The 24,854-nt window shown below is 36.3% G+C and overlaps 1 protein-coding gene across 1 annotated transcript in view; it reads left to right on the plus strand.

Moving 5' to 3' along the window:
• The window catches only part of CNGB3 (cyclic nucleotide gated channel subunit beta 3), a gene marked incomplete at its 3' end in the record, with an annotated part of 117,474 nt that overhangs the window by 41,439 nt on the left and 51,181 nt on the right, over window positions 1-24,854 (plus strand). Inside the window, exons 4-6 of the mRNA XM_039224871.1 lie at window positions 18,139-18,293; window positions 20,548-20,700; window positions 21,722-21,930. Coding sequence (XP_039080802.1) covers window positions 18,139-18,293; window positions 20,548-20,700; window positions 21,722-21,930 — 517 coding nt within the window. The remainder of the gene's footprint in view (window positions 1-18,138; window positions 18,294-20,547; window positions 20,701-21,721; window positions 21,931-24,854) is intronic.

The raw sequence follows: 24,854 nt of genomic DNA on the forward strand, positions 1-24,854 counted from the left end.
TAGTATTTTCTAGCTATGTTCTCCTAGCAGAATGTGCACTTTGCTATATCTTAACAGGTGAGGTGTTACCCCTTTGCTCACACTGTTTCTTCACTAATAAACCCTTCCACCTGCCTTCTGCTGGGCCACCAAGTCAGCTATCTGACCTCATTATATCTATCAAACTTTATATCCAAATATAAACCAAAACATTTCTCTACTGGTCCTCTCTTTAACTCCCGTGAGACCACACTCATTCACATCCCTGTGTCCCTGCTCCCTTTCTTACCCCCATACTTTCCTCCATTATTGAAACCCACACACTCATCACAATAATCTCAAACCCATTTGCCTTTTGAAGCCCTATCTGACAAGTCCTTCCTTATCACTCATTGTGAATATCACACAATTCTATGATTGTGTTAACATTCATAAAGCTTTTTTAAATTTTGATAATAAATTATTAAGAACAAATAATGTGACTTACTTTCTTAGTACATTCAGATACCTATCTTATAACAGGCACTCCGTAAAAACTTCTCCTTGGGATTTGACCCATGATAATTTAATGTAATATTGTAATGTTAATAATAATTAATAATTGAGTAAATGAATCGATGGTGGATTTTTTAAAAAAATAATTGATTGAACTGAAATTCATCCACATAACATAAAATCAGCCATTTTAAAGTGAACAGTTTAGAAGCATTTAGTACATTCACAGTGTTATTCAACTGCTCTATCTAGTCCCAAAACATTTTTATCACTTTAAAGTAAAATCTTTTACCCATTAAACAGTTTCTCCCCATTCACTCCTTTTACAAGCTCCTATCATCCCCCAATCAGTGTTCTGGCTCTATAAATTCATCTATTCAAGATATTTCATCTAAATGGAATCATGCAATATATGACTTTTTGTGACTGGCTTCTTTCACTTAGCATAATGTTTTCAAGGTTCACCTATGTTGTGGCATGTATCATGTTGTTCCTTTTTTTATAGCTGAATAATATTCTGTTGTATGTATATACAATATTTGTTTATCCATTCATTTACTGATGGACATTTTGGCTGTTTCCATCTTTGGGCTATTGTAAATAGCTTATACACGAACTTGTTTAAATACCTGCTTTCCATTATTTTGGATATATATCTAAGAGGGGAATTTGTAGGATCATATAATAATTCTGTAGTTAACTTTTTGAGGAACTGCCAAAGTGTTTCCCAAACCCCTGAACCACCTCATAGTCTCAATAATGTGCAAAGTATAAGGATTCCTATTTCTCCACAACCTTGCCAACACTTATTCTCCATTTTTTTTTTTATTATATACATCCAACTTGGTAGTAAGTGGTACCTATGGAAAGTGGCTTTTAAAACACTGGGCTTTTTTTTTTAATACATCTGTAATACCTAAAGAGGTGAATTTACTGCAAAGCTAATAAACCTATGTTTCAGAGTCTTTCACTGAAGACTGTTGAAATTAGAAGTCATAATTATTTATTCTTTTTCTTTAAAAGATCCCTATAAATAATAAAAGTTTCCAGCACCACAAAACTTGAATTTACCCTGCACACAAGTAAATAAGAAAATCTACTATTCATGAGTATAACAGAAATATACCTATCCCCAGCTATGGTGATGCATTCTTTTGCTTCCAACATCACCATACTTAACTTAAAGGCTTTATGACAAATATCAGCTGAGTAACAAATTTAAGAACCTAGTATTCCAAGTAGCATGGCAGGAACCGTAATAATCCCAGCCACTTATGAATTGCAGAGCCCTCTGAGTCCAGGTTATTGCTAGAAAGCCAAACATAAATTTCTGTTTCCAAAATGATACCTTCATAATTCTTCTAATAATTACCTCTCCTTCTCAAATATCAAATTAAAAAGAACAGAGCCAAAGGGTCTCTGAAATATTTTAAAGTTATGTGCCTTTTACTTTACTTTTATTTTGTAGTTTGCTTGTAGTGGATAGGATGATTCTGTCACATTCACTAATAGAAATCAAGTTGTAAATGCAAATTTATATGACTATTGATGTCTCTGATTTACATAAAAATCTGTGATGCACAGTCAAGATCTGTACTAACTATAGACAGATCAAATAGTGAGCTCCCTCAACCATGCCCATATGATTTATGAGTAAGTTTCATCACTATATGCTGTTATGCCCTTCAGAAACTAGGTTATTAGAATTGAATATTCAGTGTAATACAGTATGTGACAGACTATACACATTATTTGCACAAGACATGGTAAGTAATATTGACCATAAAATTTGATGATAATGTTCAACAGGAGAGTGGCCTGCCTCTCTGAAAAGGCTTGAAAACTTATGTTATAGTACCATATGGGATTCTTGGCTTTCCACATTTTCCTCTTAAAGGTTCAAGTGTTTTTTCCATCTTTTATCAAAATTTTATCCTGTACAAAATATTAGCTTTACCTTGCATGTAAGCAAAATAAGTTTAAGTTAATGTCATTCAATTTTAACAAATTCACCTTCCAACACATATTACTAAAGTAGGACCCAAATAACTAGATTCTCACGGAGTTGTGTTCCACGTACTCTAAATGTTCTCTACTTTTTAAGAGAAGATGTGCACTGTCAGACTAGTGTGGCTTTTTTAAAATCAAAATACTCACCTTTTAAAGATCAGAAAACATTGAGTTCTAATTAGATCCAGTTTCCTTTTCTATAGCTTTGTCATAATTTGTTTATAACCTTCTATCACCTATTTTCATGAATGACTTTTCAATCAGACAGGTTTTCAGTTCATCTGAAAGATATAATAAAGCCCATCTCATTGAGTTTTGTAAGAATCACGTGTAATATTGACACAGCTAGCATTCAAGAAAAGTGAGAACTTTCTGCCTTTCCCTCAAGAATAAAAAAGGGGACAGAAGCCAAGGAAAAAGTGTGGTTCCTACCAACATTTGGATTTAAGCTTTTGCAAGATTAATTTTAATGGAACTGTATTTCTCAAAATTTAATGTGCATACAAATGATATGAAGAGCTTTTCAAAATGCAGATTCTGTTTTAAAAAATTTAGGGCAGGGCCTGATATTCTGCATTTCTGACAAGCTCTCAGGGATGCCGATACTACAGGTCTATAGACCAGTCTTTTGAATAGCAAGGTTGTAGAACACCATGTTTCTACCTCAGTATGCTGAACTTAACTAAATAGGTATAACGGTGTTCTTCAGGTTAATGATGGTAGTTTTTTTTTTAATTTGGGATAATCATAGATTTATATTCAATTGTAAGACATTATATAGAAAGCTCCCACATACCCTATAACAAATGGTAATATCTTACAAGACTATATATAGTACCATGCTACAACCAGGATATTAACGGTTATAATCCACTGATCTTATTCAGATTTCCCATTTTATTTGTATTCATTTGTGTATTTGTGTGCGTGTGTGTGTGTGTGTGTGTAAATTCATATCACCACCATCAAAATACAAAATAATTCCATCAAGGATCTCTCCAATTGCCCTTTTATAACCACATGCATCTGCATCTCACTACCTATCCCATACTTTATCCCCTACCTGCCTCCTGACAATTGCTAATGTGTTCTCCATCTCTATAATTTTGTCACTTTAAGAACATTATATAAATGGAATAATAAATGATATTTAACCTTTGGCTATTGACTTTTAATGAGTGTAATTTCCTAGAGATTCATTCTAGTTGTGTGCATCAATAATTCAATCCTTTTTAAAAAATTTTTCTGAGTAGTATTCCATTATATGACTGAACCATAGTTTAGTCAATGAAGGACATCTGAGTTGTTTCCAGTATTCCGTTTATAACAAAACTCCTATGAACATCTGTGAACAGGTTTTTGTGTGAACACAACTTCTTAGTTCTCTGGGATAAATGTCCAACATATCAAATGCTAATTGGATCATATGATAATTACATGCTTAGTTTTATAAGAAACTGCCAAACTGTTTTCCAGAGTGTCTGTACCGTTTTACATACTAACCAGCAAAGTATGAGTGATCCAGTTTCTCCATATCTTTGCCAGCATTTGGTGTTGTCACCAGTTTTTATTTTAGCTATTCTGATTGATATGGTAATATCTCATTGTGGTTTTAATTAGCATTTCCTAATGGTCCGTGATACCATTCATCGTCTCATGAGCTTATTTGCCATTTGCATACCCTCATCCATGAAATGACTGTTCACGTCATTTCCTCCCTTTATAATCAAATTGTTTTTATTTTTTGCTTCACAGTTGTAGTGTTGTTTCTATATTCTAGGTACTAGATCTCTGTTCAATATGTTGTTTGAAAATATTTTCTCCCCTGGTGCTTTTCATCCTCCTAATAGGATCTTTTAATAGAACAAAAGTTTTTAATTTTGATTAGGCTTAATTATTCTTAGATTATTTAGGATTATAATTAGGATTAATTATTCCTGTAGACTATTCTTTTGGTATCAAATTTAAGAACTCTTTGCCTAGCCCCAGATAAGATTTTCTTCTACTTTTTCTAAAACATTATATAATATTTTGTGTTACACTTAAGCTTATGATCCATATTGAGCTAATTTTTTGTATGAAGCATGAGGTTTAGGTTAAAGTTCACTTTTTTGCCTTAAATGTCCAGTTGCTTTAGCACCATATGTGTCAAAGCAGCTATCCTTCCTCTTTAGAATTGCTTTTGCACTTTTGTCAAAAATCAGTTGCTGTGTTTTTCATGATGGCATGAATGTCCTACAGTCTGAACCAGCAGTAATAACTGACAGCAATCAAAACTATGGCAGTGTCCCAGTCAGCACAGATTTCTTGATGAAAATATAATTACTAACAAAAAAGGAAAGCTATCATGGTCTGCTTCCATCTCAAGGAAATTTTCAGTATAGAGGCAAGCTACTAGCACTATTCTCTCACTGAATTTCAGCAGTTAGTTATCAGCAACTTGTAATTTCATCTTGCTTTTTTTTTTAATATTTATTTACTTTTGAGACAGAGCGCACATGCACACGCAAGCAGGTGAAGGCCAGAGAGAGAGGGAGACAGGAGATCCAAGCAGGCTCTGTGCTGTCAGCGCAGAGACCAACTTGAGGCTCCAACTCAAACTCTGTAAGACCATGACCTGATCCAAGGTCTGAGGCTCAGCCACCTGAGCCACTCAGGTCCCACTCATCTGGTTTTTTACTAACCTACTTCTAATACACACTTCATCCTTCCTTTTAGTAGTTTAAAAGCCAGAATTATTTAAATTTTACCCACATGCCTAGCCAACTTCTTAAACAGATTTAATTTGGCTCTTCAGTGCTTCGGATCAATTTGTTGTTTCTTCTCAACATTTAGAAGAAGGAAAAGAAGCCATGAATTTGGCACTCAGAGTATCCCTTAAATATATGGATTTCCCTCTCCTTTATCTCAACATCAAACTGAATATTCATTTGTCATTATTTCTTTATTATGCTGTTAATTATCTACCTGGAATATAAATGATGTCTCTCTGTGCTTTCACAGAAAAGAATCTGTGCAAATATTTTCCAATCTAAGAAATTCATCCCTGCTAACCATTTACTATACACTCACTCTTAAGGAAGAATCTTTTCAAGAACTTTGCCCCCTCAGATACTGAAACTCCTAATTTCTAGATGGTCAGAGACTGGGATCCTTGCTCTCTAGGACTCTAGAAGCTGACCACAATCACATACAGGCCATCGGAGTTTAGACTTCTATTCAGCAGTCTTGTTCCCATTGTACATAACTGTGACCTAACTATGCTGATAATCGGCACTCTGACTTCTCCTCCCTTTCCTAGTGTAATTTCCTTATGTGCTGTATCTGGTTTCTCTAAGGATCTCCTGTGATTTTGCTTCATGAACTCTGGCAGTTTTGGTTTCCCTCTTTCTACAGATTGCCTCTCTTCACATTTAAATTATTGAATTAACCCAAATGGAACCCCTTCCTGCAAAGCTTTCCACATACATTTATTTCCACTGGCACCCCTTTGAAAGAAGCCAGTCTCTGCTCTGAATCATAACATTCTGTTTCTGTCTCCAGGCCACACCCACACATATTGCTGCGAAGGCAATGACAAATCTGCCTCAGGGTAATTGGCATTTGTTTGGGGGAGTTAAAATAGTTCCACATCCCCTTTGTCACATCTGCTTCTTGCTGTCCACTGTCTCATTCCCAATTTACTCATAGCAAGAGAAATTGCTAATCAAGTTAGAACCCAAAACATTGATCTGCTATGTTTTAGTGATTGGGATTCCTGTGTCTTGAAAGCAAGAAACCAGGCCCTCACCCTTTCTCTTGTTTGTTTGTTTGTTTGTTTTCCCCCTCTCCTATGCAATAAACCCATCTGGGCAAGGATTACTTCTGAGGAAAGATTTCCACTCAAGGTGGGTAGGTGGATAAGTAGACCCACAATCTGACCTACAGAAATAGCATATTTCTCTTCAGCATGTGGTTCCCAAATTTAGATTGAGGGAAAGATTGTAAAATCTACTTTAGCTTCAAGGCCTAAACTGAATTTCTCAATATAGATTTTGCCAGAGTTCTATATTCTCTAGTAACTAAAATCCCAACTCCTTCATCTGTTTCCTCTTTTTAAACCCTTTTTACCTTTTAAACTATCTTCCTAATGTCAAAGGAAGAGGCCAACATATAATACCTGACACAAAAATTGAATTTGTTGCTTCCTAAGCCAGGCAGAGCTGTACTTGGAAGGTAAAGTCTCCCTAAGTAAAGTGAAAAGCTGATTTTATATAGGGTTTGACAGATGGAGTTCAAGGAAAATTTATTTTCCCTTAGAAATTTTGAGATGCTGCTTTATTAACTTCTAGTATCCAGTAATGTCAGTGAGAAATCTGGTGCCCATCTAATGCTTCTTTATTTATAGGGATTTTTTTTACCACCTCTAGAAGCTCTTAACACTTTTCTTCTTAATTTTAGTGTTCTGAGATTTATATTGGTGTGCTAAGTTTGAGTTTTCTCTTATTCATCTCACTTGCATTTGGTGGCCTTTTTGAATCTGAAGGCTTGCATATTTCTTCAATTGTGAAAAAAGATAGTATCTTCATTTTTATTTAGTTTATATTTTTGTTTTCCCAATGATCAAACTTTTTATCTCCAAGCTTCTAATTGATACTCTTTCAAAATAATCTAGTCCAATTAACATAAAATAGATATCTTTCTTATCTCTATTTTTAATTATTGTCTGTTTTTTTTCATTTCCTCGGGTATTAGTTTTTCTGTTTGTTTACATCAGTGTTTCTGATAATGTTGATATTGTACAATTGTTTGGTAATTCTTAGCTTATGTCATTGTCTTTGTACTTGAAATTCCCTATAACTTGTGTAGATTGGTGGTGCACAAAATGGAACAACAGGGAGACTGGGTAGCTCAGCTGATTGACCATCCGACTCTTAACATCAGCTCAGGTCATGATTTCCTGGTGGTGAAATGGAGCCCCTCATTGGGCTTCACAATGAGTGTGGAGCCTATTTGGGATTCTCTCTTCCTCTCTCTCCATCCCTCCTTCACTCATACTCACACACTTTCTCTCAAAATAAACATTTAAAAAAGGGAGCAATAAGCGTGGTCTACCTTGAGGCTGTAGAAGTATTTTATTATTGTTCAAAATTATCAACACTCATTGATGATAAAAAAGAGACCAACTTTCAGTCATTTTTTTTTTTTAATATTTTCATTTATTTCTAGGAGAGAGAGAGAGAGACAGCGTGAGCAGGGGAGGGTCAGAGAGAGAGGGAGACACAGACTCCGAAACAGACTCCAGGCTCTGAGCTGTCAGCACAGAGCCCGACGCGGGGCTCGAACCCGCGAACCGCGAGATCATGACCTAAGCGAAAGTCGGACGCTTAACCGACTAAGCCACCCAGGCGCCCCCAACTTTCAGTCATTTATAGCTTTTATTAAACTGGATACAGACAATACCCCCCTTTGCTGCCTTCATGTGGGGAAACTCATTCCCACTGAACTCCCTCTTATTCCACCTCCTCACCTCACTCCACTATGTGGTAAACCGTTGCTGTAGATTCTGATCCATTTAATATATTCTTTCTACGGCAATTGTGGGAGAGAACACATTGCCAAGAAGTGTAACACTAACTCATTGTCTAGACATAGAGTCCCCTATTTCTTCTGATTCTTGTCATTCACCTGGGAGACAGCCCTGCTTTTCCAGCCCAAATCCCGTCTCACTGTCACATCCTGGGGGATGATAACATTCAGTGAAGGTTAGGTAAGAAAGAAAGCAACCGACTTCACTACTCTGTGTAATCACCCCAATGATTGGCCAGGACCCCTTAAGACTCCCTTAAGTCTACCCCCCAAAAGGTAAAACACTTCCAGAACCTCTCTCACTTTTTTTTTAGTTTATTTATTTTGAGAGGGGAGGAAGGGCAGAGATATGAAGAGAGTGAATTCCAAGCAGGCTCCCTGCTGTCAACACAGAACCCAACATGGGACTCCATCTCACAAACCGTGAGATCATGACCAGAGCTGAGATCGAGAGTCAGACGCTTATCTGATTGAGCCATCCAGGCACCCCAGAACCTTCTCTCACTTTACAACAAATAACTTCTGTGAGTGTGTTGGGCAATGGGTTTCTTCATTAAAAACAACAAAAGCAGTACTGTTGTAAGTATGTCATAATTTGGGAGAACTAAACAAGTTAACATATGAATCCATGTACTTTCTGTCTTTAAGAAACTTCTCAAATTTTTTTGTTTTCTGGTTAGAAGTTTCCTATTTGTTTTCCAGCACTGTAGATTTTTTTAATCTTTTCTTTTGTCATTTCTAGAGATTTATGGCATTCAGTCCATTATCTTGATTTACTTTTTCGTCTGCTTCTTAAAATAGCTTTATCCCTTTTTTCTAGACTTGTACACCTTCTATAATAGTGTACTCAGGCTGCCATAACAAAATACCACAAACTGAGTGGTTTAGACAACAGAAATTTATTTTCTCTCAGTTCTAGAATCTGAATATCCACATCAAAGTGCTGTCAGAGTTTCTGGTTAAGACCTCTCTTCTTGGCTTATAGATGGCTGCCTTCTTGCTGTGTCCTCACATGCTTTTCCTCTGTGCATGCACACAGAGCAAGCCCTATGGTGTCCCTTCCTCTTTTCTAAGGACACCAATCCTATTGGATTAAGGCCTAAACCTTATGACTCCTTAATTACCTTCCTAAGGGCCCTATCTCCAAATACAGTCACATTGGGGGATAGGGCATCAATGTATAAATTGCATGGGGTGAAGTGAAGTACATAGTTAAGTCGATGGTGCATTCTAATGAATCAGTTTTGAATAAAAACCCCAGCAATTTACTCAGAAGAACCTAATAAGTAAGAATAAATATAATGGCATATGTAAAATGAAAGAAAAGACTATTAACTAAGAAATCTTCCAAGTCAGGTCTCCCAGCTGGTTTCAGTCAGTAGAGCATGTGACTTTTGATCTCAGGGTAATGAGTCTGAGCCTCACACTGGGCATAGATATAACTTTAAAAAACGTATTTAAAGAATATTCAGAGTCAATATAGAACATGTTACCTTTCCTCATGAAAAGTAAGTACACTCTAAATATCTGTTAAATACATGAATGAGACATTCAAAATACACCAGTTTTCAGGAACATTTTGTGAGCAGATTGTTTGACTCTTGCAGGCTACTACTATATGGAAAAAATGAAAAAACATTTTTTTATCATTTATTAAGGTTGTTGCTCACCTTAATCTAAAAAAATACCTGACATCATTAGAGAATTTAATGTTTACTGATCTGAAATGTATTAGTATTATGAATATTTTATGTTTATATATTGATATGTGTATTCATCCTCTTTCCAGTTGGACTAAGATTTGGGGAGGATTGCTATAGGCATGTTGGTGTGTATGTATGTTGATGTGTACATATGGGTCTTGTGGATATAAATCTATAACCTATGTGACACTTTTTATAACTTTTTTCTTTTTTTAGTCTTAAATTGTTGTTCAACTATTAACAAAGTGAGACACCACTACATTTGTGGGCTACTATAATGTAATTCAATAACAATAACAATAAATATCTTGGACACAACCTCCAACACTTATAGATTAACAGAAGGAAAAATCTAGAGAGTGGACTGCTGGCGAGAGGTTCAGAAACAAGTTCTGGAACCACAAATGCATTGTAGCATATTCTAGACAGATCAAGAATTTAGGTTAGGAAACTGTGCATCATAATATCCATATGTACATTTCCATATGTACAAACTAATGTGTACAAACAATACCATATGCACAAGTGAAATGTGATAAACAACTCAAAATCTTCACAGCATTTAGAGGTGAATATGAGAGGGAAAGCAAGTGAGGCTTGGTTGAGTTATAACTACACTAGCCCATACTTCCTTAAAATTTGTAGGTTTTATAGTGAACCACCAGATACATTGGTAAGAATCAGGATTTTGTGCTAATTTCAAGTATTTTGATTCAGAAATTTATGCCTACAAAAATGTCCCCTTATTCAAAGCGGGTTTCTTTTCTTGAAATGTAATCGTTGAGAACAATTGTCTTAATGTATCACTAATTATTGAGAAAATACAACAAACAAAAAAGATCTGCTCCTCTCTCCCCTCAAAGTTTTCCCAAATTGGAATATAATATTCTTTGTCCAATCCCTGTTTGTTATTCAACATATCTTCAATAGTAGGTTTTAAAGGACTTTAATCAACTGGAATTTTTTAAAAGCATTAAGTCTTTAATAAAAAATGAATTTAATTCTTAATTAAACATTAATGAGAATCAGATAAAGTTTGCAAAAGCCAAAGTTTATTCAAGATTTTACTAACAGTAATAAATACCACTTTTAACTGAGTTCAGGAAATAATGAATGGAAATGCAAAATATCACTTTGAGAACAAAGGCAGAGTCTTTGCACTTTTTTACAAAATACTTGTCAAGACAAAAATGACAAAATTTGCCGTTTGTGTGCTGCATAAGACACAACTAATTTTCTTTTCCAAACTCTTATTTTTTTCTGATTTTGTGACATTTTTTTCTCTCAGATCTACCTCTCTAATTGCTATTTCTCAATTCCTTATCTTATGCTACTCCTTAAATGTCAGCAAATTACAAGGTCTGACCTCCCAATCTTTTCTTGCTCTATGCAGGCTCTTACCAGCAATCTCATCCACTATATAATTCCCACCATCACCTCTAGAAAGGTGATCCTTGTTTAACATCTGCATACAGCTCAGTCCTTCCTGCTTGAAATCCAGACACAAATTCTCAACTGCCTGCTCTACAGAGTATATTTTAAAAAGACCTTGATTCTTCATTCACACCTCAAGTTTAACATATACTGAATTGAATGCATTTATAGTTATCTTACAACTTGCGCCTCCATCTGAGTTACATGGCATCACAGCCATCCACTTTGCTAACTAACTTCCTAGGGCTGCCACAACAAATTACCATAAACTGAAGGGCTTCAAACAACAGAAATTTATCCTCTCACAGTTCTATAGGCTAGAAGCCTGAAATCAAGGTGCCTTCAACTTTGATCCTTCTGAAATCCTGAGAGAGAATCTGGTCGACACCCCTATCCTAGCTTCTGCTGGTTGCCAACAATCCGTGGTGTTCCTTGATTTGTGGATACATCACTCCAATTTCTGCCTACATTGTCACATGGTGTTCTCCCTGTGTGTGTCCTCCCTATCTTCACTTGGCCTTCCTGTAAAGACACCAGTCATTATTAGGTTAAGGGCCCACCCAACTCCAGTATGACTTCATCTTAACTTACTTAGTTACATTTGTAAAGATCTTATTTTCAAGTAAGGTCACATCCTGAAGTTTAGGCAGAACACTATTCAATGTAGTACACCCACCAAACTTGAAATTTCTACTGCTACCTTAACCCATATATTTTAACTCAACTTCCCCTTTCTTCAAGTCATACTTCTTCCACACAACTAATTATCTTTATTTTTTTCAATTATTTTTCCAAAATATAGTTAATAATGTCCCTCTTCTGCTTAGAATCCTGATATGCTTCCCCATTGGTCTCAACTGACCTTTCAAACAAAATCATAGGTGATTTGGGATTTTATGTTAAATGCTTGAGCTTTTATTATTCTCCACAGAGCAGCAACTGGTATACTTTTTTCAGGCTGTATCCTTTGCCTTGTATATTTTCCCTCTAGATTATCAATCAAAGTACCATTCATCCTTCACTGCGAACTCATTCTTGACTGCCACCATCCATTTTACCTCAGCAAAAGTAGTCGTCCTTTTGCATTATACTAAAGCAACAACCTTAAACTGAAAACGGGTATCACTAACTGTACATAAAAACTTTCCAAGAGTCTCAATAAACACAATAGTTTAAAAGAATCAGTTTAAAGATCCACATCTTATGGATGTACTCTTTCTTAAAATTGATATACTAGGGTACCTGGATGGCTTAGTTGATCAGGTATCCACCTGTGGCTCAGGTCATGATCTCATGGTTCATGAGTTCAAATCCCACCTTGGGGTCTCTGCTGTCAGCACACAGCCCACTTCAGATCCTCTGCCCTCTTCTCTATGCCCCTCCCCAGCTCGCATGTACATGCGTGTGCTCTTTTGCTTTCAAAACTAACAATAAATAAATATAAATAAATACAATCAATATCCTGAATACTCCTGCAGACCATAAGTTTCTCTTTCCTACCTCCTCTTTCACCATGGCTTTTCTCTCCCCTTGCAAGTGAAAGGCCTACTTCTAACCCATCTCAATATTACTATGATGCATTCACCCTGGACTGAGAAAGCTTCTGCAACCTGAAATGCAAGAACAATTGTCAAATATATGATTTTTTTGCTTATATCTCTGATTGAATTTGAAGAGTACCACTGTTTTTTATCGCTTTTATTTTAAATCAGTGTTCTCTTTACCCTTATTTAAAAAAAAAAAAAAACAAGAATAAGTGTCACTCTAACAACTAATTTTTTATTCTCCCATAGATACATAAACAAATTTTAAAAGCCTCACTCATTTCAATAAAAGAGTTTTAATAAGACTTTCCTTCCATTTCTTTACCAAAATGTGTAAGATGTTTACATATTTATGTAAGATATGGTTCATCAAGGAGTTATGAGGAATAATTCTTTTAAAAATATGGTTAGTATGCAGAAGAATGAAACTAGATCATTTTCTCACACCATGCACAAAAATAAATTCAAAATGGATAAAGGACCTGAACGTGAGACAGGAAACTATCAACACCCTAGAGGAGAAAGCAGGAAACAACCTCCTTGACCTCCACCGCAGCAACTTCTTACTTGACACATCCCCAAAAGCAAGGGAATCAAGAGCAAAAATAAACTGTTGGGACCTCATCAAGATTAAAAGCTTCTGCACAGCCAAGGAAACAACCCAGAAAATTAATAGGCAACCAACGGAATGGGAAAAGATAGTTGCAAATGACATATCAGATAAAGGGTTAATATCCAGAATCTATAAGGAACTCACCAAACTACACGCCCGAAAAACAAACAACCCAGTGAAGAAATGGGCAGAAGACATGAACAGACACTTCTCCAAAGAGGACATCCAGATGGCCAACAGACACATGAAACGATGCTCAGCATCCCTCCTCATCAGGGAAATACAAATCAAAACCACACTGAGATACCACCTCACGCCAGTCAGAGTGGCTAAAATGAGCAAATCAGAGAACTCTAGATGCTGGCGAGGATGTGGAGAAACGGGCACCCTCCTACACTGTTGGTGGGAATGTAAACTGGTACAGCCCCTCTGGAAAACAGTGTGGAGGTTCCTCAGGAAACTAACAATAGAACTCCCCTATGACCCAGCAATAGCACTGCTAGGAATTTACCCAAGGGATACAGAAATGCTGAGGCATAGGAGCACATGTACCCCAATGTTCATAGCAGCACTCTCCACAATAGCTAAAACATGGAAAGAGCCTAAGTGTCCATCAACAGATGAATGGATCAAGAAGATGTGGTTTATCTATACCATGGAATACTACATGGCAATGAGAAACAATGAAATCTGGCCATGTGTAGCAACATGGATGGACCTTGAGGGTGTTATGCTGAGCGAAATAAGTCAGGCAGAGAAGGACAAATATCATATGTTTGCACGTATAGGAGGATTAGGAGGAACTTGATGGAGGAACAAGGGGGAGAAGAAGGGAGGAAATGGTGGGGGAAAGGGAGAGAGGCAAACCATGAGAGACTCTTGAATGCTGACAAAAACTGAGGACTGATGGATGTGAGGGGGAGGAGGGATGGGCATGGAGGAGGACACTTGTGGGGATGAGCACTGAGTGTTATGTGGAAACTAATTTGACAATAAACTATTTGTAAAAAATAAAAAATAAAAAAAATAAAATTCAAAAAAATAAAAAATAAAAATAAAAATATGGTTAGTAACATGAACAAGAAATATCAAATATCACTCAAATGAAGCATAGTTAATTGAGGCATATCCACTGCTTCTCTCTCCTACCCTCATTTGATTTTTTGTTTATCTCATGAAAATACATGACTTTTTTCATTCAGTCACAAAATTACCTAAAGAAAAATACATTCATAGCCTCTGCATATATGTCAGTAAGGGAGAAGATGAACAAGGATTACTCTATAACTGGGAAAAAAAGAAAAGATGAAATAAATTGACATATAATGCTCAGCTAATACAAAAAGAAAACTACATTGTAGTTGAAATATAGATATGCATTGAAATGCTGGCATGCTTTCTAATATAATTTTGAGCATTTTAATCATGAGGTAAATTTGCACAATAAAAACTAGTGTGATTAAGTGGCAATTATATGGTCAATTAGGGCTTATCAGTGATTCAGGAAAAAAGAAAAAAACACTCTCCTTAGGTCTTAAAGTTTGGATTAGATATTTTGACAGTTTGAATACCTGCCTTTATAGTTAATGATCCAGCAAGTCTCAACTTCACTTTTTATAGATTTTTTTTTTAGTGCACTGCAGCATATAAGGTCAAACAAAAGGTTAGAAGTAGTGGGGTTTTTTATTCAATAAGCATTTATTGAAAACTTACCTTGTCCTAGGTCTTGTGGAGTATAAAGAAAACACAGTTTCTGACCTTGAGAACTTCAGTCTATAGTGATGTCATCTACATACATGCATCTCTGCACACATTACATATACACTGATGACCACCAAGGCCTTATCACCAGAACTGGATTTCAGATGTCTCCTGGGTAGCACAGGCAAAGTCCTATCACACAAGGTTCCACAAACGTCTTAAATTAAATATATGTGTACATCAAAAAAACTCATTTTTCTACACACCCACTATATACAAACATCTTTCTGAATTCCTATTTATATTAATGTCATCTTCATGAAGCTAGACTCTTGTAAAAGAAACTTAGAAGTTATACTTAAGTCCTTATTTGGATTTATCCAGAAGATCAAGAAAGTTCAAATCCTTCATTTCTGGCTCTAAAATATTTCTTTACACCTTCTCTTTTTCTTTTATAATTCTAACCTAACACATTCACTTCTTTCCTTGCATCCATGTATTTATACTGTTCTTCTTCAACTCTGCACTATTACTGTGTCTCTAAAACTTTTATCTGCTCATACCCCTCATTTGCTTAATACTCTACATTGGCTTCCATTAGCCTACAGGTTAATGTCCAAACTCCTAATAGATCATGTAGGAACCACTATAACCTGACCCAATACACCTTTCTGGACCCAACTACCACCACTCCTACCGCCCCTGCCACCTGGCCTCCTCCATGTACAACTATGTTCCAATCACCCCACAATTTTTGCTGGATGTGTTATGTTTTTTCACATTTCTGAACATATTATTCTCAATGCCTGGAAGGTCCTTCTTTCATTTCTCTGTCAAAGGCCTTCTAAACATTTCAGACTTAAGATGCTTTCTCCATGAAGCCCCTCCTTGATTCCCCAGGCCAAGTTCAGTGTGAGCATAGCACTTTGTATATATCTTTATTATTTATTAGGTACTCATTTGTATCCTTGCTTCCCCCATTAAACTGTGAATATCAATAGGGTTAGAGTCTAATTCATCTTTTTATTCCAATACGTAAAGTAGAAACACAACAACTGATGGATGAATAAAGTCCTAGGCACACTAAGATTTGAAGAAGAAATCTGTGAAATTATATATATATAAAACATTTCTTAATCGGAAAAAAATTCTAGTTTTGTAGACCTAATATCCCCCTATTTCTGTATTGTCTAAGATGTACCAGATCTTCTTCCACTGAACCTCAGTCTTCACCATTCTTGAGAAGGCTTATAAAGCTTTTAGTGTGATGCACTTAAAGAATCTTGATGTTGAGACAGGACTTTTGACATTTAAAAGAGGCATAAATTATACTATGATATTAAGAAAGAAACAGAGCCACCGATGGTCTAGGAATCTATAAACATTATAGATGTGATATATTTCTGTACCTGGTAGAGGATAGAGATTAGTAGAGAGGGGTTCATACTAGGGTTCTCTTTAAATAGAACCCACAGTTAGTGCCTCAGTCGGTTAAGCATCTAACTTCATCTCAGGTCATAATCTCAGGGTTCTTAGTTTGTGAATTCGAGCCTGGCCCTGAGGGCTCTGTGCTGCCAGCTGGGAGCCAAGAGCCTGCTTCAGATTCTGCATCTCCCTCTCTCTTTGCTCCTCCCCCACTCACATTCCCCACCCCCTCAAAAATAAAGAAAGATATAAAAAAATTTTTTAATAAAATCCACAGATTACCCAGCTCTTTTGTGAACCCCATGGGTTCCAGTTTGGAAGTGAGATGGAAAGGGCAGATATGGATGTGAGGAGGTGAGAGTGGATAGAACCTATATGAATGTGTGTAGACACAGAGTGTCAAACTTCAGAAGGAGGTAGAGAACGAATTAGAAGTCTAAAGAAAATCTGTGAAGGAACTCAGATCTTTATGAAGTATACTAATTTATATCTTATACCCTGTACTTATCTGTTTGTATGTTTTCTTAAAAGGGAACTACACTAACACACACTAGATATTTTCATTTTCTATTGCTGCATAAGAAATTATTACAAATTTAGCAACTTAAAGCAATACCATTTAATAGCTCACACTTCCAAAGATCAAAAATCTGTGTGAGGCTAGGTACTCTCACAAAGCTGAGGTCTCATAAAACTGAAATGAAGGTGTCAGCCAGGCACAGCTAGACTCTTACCTGGAGGCACGAGAGAAGAATCTACTTCCAAGCTCATTGAAATTATTGGGAGAATTCAGTTCCATGTGGTTGTAGGACTGACGTCCTTGTTTTCTTATCAGCTAGTCTGAGATCAGTCTTAGCTCCTAGAGGCTTCATGTAATTCTCATGAAGGGACACCTTTCTTCTTCAAAGCCAAAAATTGGGAGTTTCTCTGAAGTAGAATTACCCTTATGTTTCAAGCCTCTAACTTTGCTCTATCACCAGTTATAGAAACTCTCTGCTTTTAAATGGCTTATTTGATTACATGAGGCCCATTTTTATAAACTTCTTACCTTTAAGTCAACTGAGCTGTATACCACACACTAATTATGAGAGGAAAATGCACCATATTTATTGTCTTCAGAATTATGCAAGACAGGTACACCAGGGGCCACCTTAAAATTCTGCCTACATTATGATCTTACAGTTTGTGAGATCAAGCCCTGCTTCAGGCTCCATGCTGTCAGCCCGATCCTCTATCTCCCTCTCTGTCTCTGCCCTTCTCCCACTTACTCTCTTTCTCTCTTTCTGTCTCTCTCTTTCTCTATCTCACTTTCACTGTATTTCTAAGTAAATACACTTTAAAAAAATAGAATTCTACCTAAAATGCCAGGTAAAGTTTCTTTTTGTTTTTCTTCTAATGATACAATTAAATGGCAGAATCACAGTCATCCAGATCTAATACAGTCAAGAATGGACATTTGCTATTTGTGGATTCTAATATTACATTGGTAAATCTGTATTCCACCAGCACTGTTTCCATCAAGCTTAGTTTTTGAATTGTTCTATTCAGTTGCAGAAAGGAGCAGTTAATTGTCCAGGATCTATCAGGAAGGTGAAAAAACTTAATCTCTCCCCTGTATGTATCTCTTCATGGATCCATCTCTATCACCATTTTTTTTCTCATTTAGTCCAAAAAGCAAACCACTTGGAGCCCCTGTTATAAATGAGTATGCTGATGCCCAGCTACGCAACTTGGTGAGAAGAATGCATCAAAGAACAATCCTCTACAAGAAAAAGTTGGCAGAAGGAGATATATCCTCACCTGAAGCCAGCCCCCAAACTGGTAAGCACTGTTACCTCAAAGTACTGGAAAGAAAGAAGTTATAAGGGAACATGTATTTTTTCAAATGTCTTAGTTTGGGCTCCCCCAAAAGCAGACCCTGTGACAACAATTTAAGTGAAATAGTTTATATTGAGGGTGACCCAGGAAGGTGAGAGCAGACAAGAGAGATAGAGACAGGAGTTAAGACAATAAAGATGTGTTAATGAAATGGCTTCTTCTGCAGGCCCTGGGACTTGACCACCTGAAAAACTATGTGGATCACACTTAAGAATTCTCCTGAGAAACCTCCACACTATTTTCCAGTGGTTGCATCAATATATATCCCCACCAACAATGCACAGGATTTCCTTTTCTCCACATCCTCACCAACACTTGTTATTTCTTGTCCTTTTGATACTAGTCATTCTGACTGGCATGAGGTGATATCTCATTGTGGTTTTGATTTGCATTGACCTAATGCTGAGTGATGTTGAGCATCTTTTCCTTTTTTTAAAATGTTTTTAAATTTATTTTTGAGAGAGAGATAGAGAGAGCATGAGCAGGGGAGGGTCAGAGAGAGACGGAGACACAGAATCTGAAGCAGGCTCCAGGCTCTGAGCTAGCTGTCAGCATAGAGCCCGATGCGGGGCTCGAACCCACGAACTGTGAGATCATGACCTGAGCTGAAGTCGGACACTTAACCAACTGAGCCACCCAGGCGCCCCTAATCTTTTCATGTTTCTGTTGGCCATATATATTCTTTCTTTGGGAAAAATGTCTATACAGGTCCTCTGCCCATTTTCTAATCAGATTGTTGGGGAGGTTTTTTGGTGTTGAGTTGTATAAGTTCTTTTATATTTTGGAGGAAGAAGCTTGGGTGTCAATCCATCAACTCCTGTTTTCCGTTGGCTGAAGGTTGTTGCTGGGGCATGTTGCTAACTCTCCAGTACTTTAGGTAAGCCAGCTCAGAGAAAATCCTGAGGAAAGAAACATAGGGGGGCCCTCTGCACATGACCTCTAGACCCATGGTATATTGAACAAGCCAACAGCAATACCCATGATAGCAAGGTTTATTATAAATATTAATGAAGAATACCACTGATATACAAAGTACTAATTATAAAAATATACATAGTAAAGAACATCTATAAACTAATCACATGGGGGAGGTAATCATCACCTTCCCTAATAATTACAGACATGTGTTTATGAAAAATTAACAAATACAATAAAGTAGAGCACAAAAGTGATACATATTATTAATACATCTTAGTAAATATATATACACACACACACATATATATATATGTATATATATAAACAGTCAAATTGAAGTTTGGTTGTTGAATAACAGTTAAATACAAAATCAACTATTGATTATATAGAGTTGAGGGTTTCCTTATAATTCTGTATAGGTAAGTTGGATTTTTAAAATAAACTACAAGGGCGCCTGGGTGGCTCAGTCAGTTAAGTATCTGACTCTTGATTTCAGCTCAGATCATGATCTCAGGGTTGTGAGATCAAGCCCCACATTGGGCTCTGCACTGAATGCAGAGCCTGCTTGAGATTCTCTCTCTGCCCCTCCTCTGCTTATTCATGTTCTCTCTCTCCCTCAAAATAAACAAACTTTTTCAACAAATAAAAAATAAACTACATATTATATAGCAATTTCTTTTTTAAAAGAAAAGGCTCTAATAAGTTATTGGATTTTGATTAAAGATATGGTGAAAAATTATTTTGAGCTTTATTTATCCATAACTTGAAAGATAAGTATGAAATCAAAGAAACATGAAACTAAAACCTGTAGAATGATGTACATTTTTAATGTGTCTTTTCAATGTAAATCTAAGGGCTGACTTTATTTATGCTACAAAATATGTAAGAATTAAGCTTGTCCTTAAATATCCTATTCGTGGGGTGCTTGGATGACTCAGTCAGTAGAGCATGTGACTCTTGATCTCAAGGTTGTGAGTTCAAGTCCCACATTGGGGGTGTGAAGATTACAGTAAATAAATAAAGTAATATATCCCATTTGTAACACCTTTGAGATAATTTACTAGTAAGCTTTAATTTCTGTTTATTTCCAAATTCCAGTGTTTTCATTACCTGAATATTGTCATTAATGTCACTATTTTCAATGTCAAAACATACTTTATCTACCTGTATTGAGAAGAGAAGATTTTGAAATGTTCTGACTTCAAGACATCCAAACTTTTTCTCATTTAACTAACCTAACCTCTTAAAAATGTGTTTATCTCTTTTTTCCCTTACAAAGCAAAGCCCACAGCTGTACCACTGATACAAGAAAGCAATGCTAAGCCAAAAGAAGAACATTACTATCACATATTGTGTTTTAAATTCCAGAAGATGCCTCTGACAGAGTATCTAAAGCGAATTAGACTTCCAAGAAGCATAGATTCATACACAGGTACCATCAAAGGGTGAAATATCTCAGTGGGAGGGCTAGCTATTACCACGAACTGCTGTAACTGAAAGTCACAAATGGCTTCCGTTTTTCCTTAAGCCCACTTTCTAAATCTGTCTAGAAAGCAGAATATAAACTATATTAAATATGCAGTGGATTGTTTGACCCTCTCAGGTGAAGGCAAGAGATAAGATATTCTTGCCGGTTTTTAAAATGCATACCAGAATAATGTGAATTAAAGTAAATTCACTTTATTTATTTTGGTGACTAAAGTATAGTCACCAAAATAAATAGATGATAAGTAGGTAGGTAGGCAGGTAAGTAGAGATAGATAGATAGATAGATAAATAGATAGATAGATAAAAGACAGTCCAAGGTCTATTCTGCCCCTAATTACTTTTCAAAAGAAAGCTCCAAAGTATTTAGGGGTATGTACACCCACACCACTCCCTAAAAAAGTAATTATAAAGTATCTATCTTCTTTCATCCTTTCACATTGCTAATTATTCTAACTGAACAAACCCCTTCCTATGGCCTCCCTTGGGCAGAAGAAAGCAGTGCGTGAAAAGACATGTACTGTGTTAATGGACCAATTCTCTGCCCTTTCACATCAACCGTACTCCTTCAAGCAAAATATGGCCTTTCGTCTACCTGCCCTGGGTGATCCTGCAGCTTAACTCCTAATGCAGAAAAGGCCTACTGTTGCAGTTATCCAAACAAGGCATCTCTGACTTCCCCTGGGTGTCCTCTTCCTTGATCCCATATAGCAGTTACCTGTGGGGACAGACTCAGCATGGCCACTTCTTGGCAAAAAAGACGACCTCTCTCCAATGTTGGAAGAGCTGATAAGATCACTCAACATCCCTTGTAAAGCCCAGTGCTTTCCACTCTAGAGGCAGAATTGTACTGAATGTTAATAGAACCTTTTACAGTAATTTTCTTATCTCCAGAGGACATTGCTCCAATGTTACCATTACAAGAGAATCTTTTTAATGCTTATTACATGCCATTTGGATTTTTCTAGATCAACTCTATCTCCTCTGGCTCTTGCTTGTCACCATTGCCTATAACTGGAACTGCTGGCTTATACCACTGCGCCTCGTCTTTCCATATCAGACACCAGACAACACACACTACTGGTTTATTACAGACGTCATATGTGATATCATCTACCTTTGTGATATGTTATTAATCCAGCCCAGACTCCAGTTTATAAAAGGAGGAAACATAATAGTAAGTGGGGCTGGGGAGAAGCAGAAGGTGACAAATGAATATCAGATTGGACAACAAAAAAACAGATTAACACCACTGTTTATTTAATGTCTGACTGGCTATCTCTGCCTGTATGAGTCTTTAACCACTGAAAACCACCAGTATAATAATATCAACAACAACAAAACAACCCTTGAGCACTCACTGTATTCTGGGGACCATACATCTCCTTGTGCTTTAGTTTCCTCATCTTAAAAATAGTACCTTCACAATGCTAATGGAAAGATTAAATTAACTGATTTATGTAAAATGCCTCAAGCTATGTTTGGTGCCTCATGAGTGCATTTATTCACGATGCCTCACTTAATCCTTTCAGTCACCCTATAAAAAATATATTATTACCAACCCCATATATAGGAGAGGAAACTGGCATTTGGAGAGGGTAGGTGATTGCTCAAGGCACAAAGTTAGAAAGTAGCTGAGGCAAGATTCGAACCTAGACCTTGACTCCAAAACCCTTGTTCAATACAACTGCACCATGTTTGTTCGTGTTGGCAAGTTTTTCAGACTTTGATAATATGTGAGGATAGAAAGATAATACCAGGTCTGAAATGTCAAAAACACACACATACTTTACTTAAATAATGTAAAAAAAAAAAAAAAAGTATAAGTTATCAATGCAAAAATAAGTGATTTAATATATATTTTTCTAGTAATCAAGCTTCAAATAGTCTATGAGGTGGTTGCTTTCTACTATGCTGCAATCTACCATTCACCTCAGTATTTTTTTTTTAAATAAGGCAGGTAAGATTTCATGCATGAAAGTCTACTCAGCCTCCTCAGGAGACAGCCTGATATTGTTAGAAAGCACTAGGCTATAAGATTTTTAGGACACAAACTGTATCCTGTTTATCATTGTATGGTCAGCACTGAACACAGCACCTGTACATAATACAAAAAACAATCTAGGTTCGTAGGCCTTGACACTTTGGGAAAACCTAACTTAAGAAGAAAAGAAAATCTGTCATGACCCTTTAAATCATTGTAGATTCACTTCAGTGTCCAATATAGTGGCCACTAGCCAGATATGTCTGTTCAAATTTCAATTTCAATTAATTAAGATTAAATGACATTAAAAATTCATATTTCCTAGCCACTCTATCCATATTTTCAGTGCCCAATAATCACATTTGGCTAGAGGCTACCATATCTGAGAGCACAGAATATTTCCACCATTGCAAAATGTGCTATTAGATAGTCCTATAACAATAAGCCATCAAATTCTTCATCAAGATAGCCAAACCATAAGTAAGAAGCCACACACCCTGCAGATAGGTGCAAATCACAAGCATATAAAACACACCAGTTGTGTTGTGATTTTTTTAATTAATATGGTATCTACTGGCTTATATTCTTTTCACTCTTCCATTTTTCAGACTCATCACATCCCAATTCCCATCATCAAATGCAGTGGCTTACCTCAGAAACTAGCATTCTTACCCTTAGGAGAAATTATCTTCTCCTAGATTTATCCTCAGTATTGAAAGAATTTTATAACCAATCTAGTCAGTCTAAGTCAGAAGTAGAAGAATATGCTTTCACAAGCACATACCCAAATCTTAAAGCCTCTACTCCTCAGCCCCTTCCTCAACTAACTAGAAGGATGCTTCCTTTCCAACTGATGTCCACATCACAATCTCTGGGGACAAAACAGGTCCTCCAGTGGATCCGTCTCAGTGGGAACAGCAGACCAATGCATGATATGGCACCTTGGGTTCAAAAATATTGTTAAGAAATAGAGGTGGGTTCCTTCATCTCCCAAATATTTTCTTTTGAATCTCCAGAAAATCTTAAATTATCAAGAAGCTAAAAGGAGTAACTTTGGTGATTGTTGTTTCATTTTAGAAAAAAAAAATTATTTGCTGAAGAAATCCTCCTATTTGAGAGCTTTCATAGAAAGAAATTCTAAAGGCAAGAGCTAAAACTGTAGCAAAAACCTATTCAAAATATTCCTTGTGTGGACTTCAGAGCACTAGTCAGCTCACCAGCACTATCCCCAGAGCTCCCTGGCAGCTTGAAGAATGATGATGATGGTGTACAAATAAGAAGTAAACAACACACAAAAAAAGAGTGCTAATTTCAACCTCCATTAGATGCACAAGGGGGGAGAAAATCAATGTTTGACAAATGGAAAATGACAAAATCAGTAAGGGGAGACTTATTTTCAATTTTCTAAGAGGTCTTTACACACAATGGAGTGTTAAAAACAAGAAAAATAACCAATAAAAACACACTCAATGGGCTCTATTTAAAATACATTATCACAAACTACAAATACAGAGCAGGAACTAATTACTTTGTTTGTTCAAAAGAAGTTTAATGGTTTCTTTAATTTAGGATAGGTAGTGTTAGCCTTTGAAACTTGATTACATTTTGGTAAGAAGAGTATGCAAGTTGAGAACCCAAACTGAAGATCTAACTACATTTAGCTATCTATGCTACCTTTGGTGTACAAAGGCAAAGTATTCATTCACTCACTCATCCATTCATTCATTCATTCATTCATTTAACAAACGTTTATTAAATACTTACAGTTGCCAGATATTTCAGGCTTGGAGAAAGGAAATATTAGTTTCCCAATGCCTTGGAAAATAGATAACTAAGTGATTGAAGTGCTGAAGGCCACAATATAGGAAATTGGACGGGTTTGCAAGTTTTTCATGGTGTTTATTTGCAGTATCTTTCTTCTGAAATAGTGCTATTCAAATAGAGAACAAAATTTTGTATGAAAGACCAACAAAAGAGTCCCTTGTCTGTACTTTCCTTCGTAGACAGTAGAAATAGAGCCGAAATTGCAATGAGGATTATAGAAATAGGAGACTCTCATACCCACAACACTACTAACCCTACTGATCACAATTCATGGAAACGCTCAGTGCCATCTA

Source organism: Hyaena hyaena, unplaced genomic scaffold (genome assembly GCF_003009895.1).
Source record: "Hyaena hyaena isolate Hyena2069 unplaced genomic scaffold, ASM300989v1 scaffold_1805, whole genome shotgun sequence".
In the NCBI taxonomy this organism is placed as follows: Eukaryota; Metazoa; Chordata; class Mammalia; order Carnivora; family Hyaenidae; genus Hyaena; species Hyaena hyaena.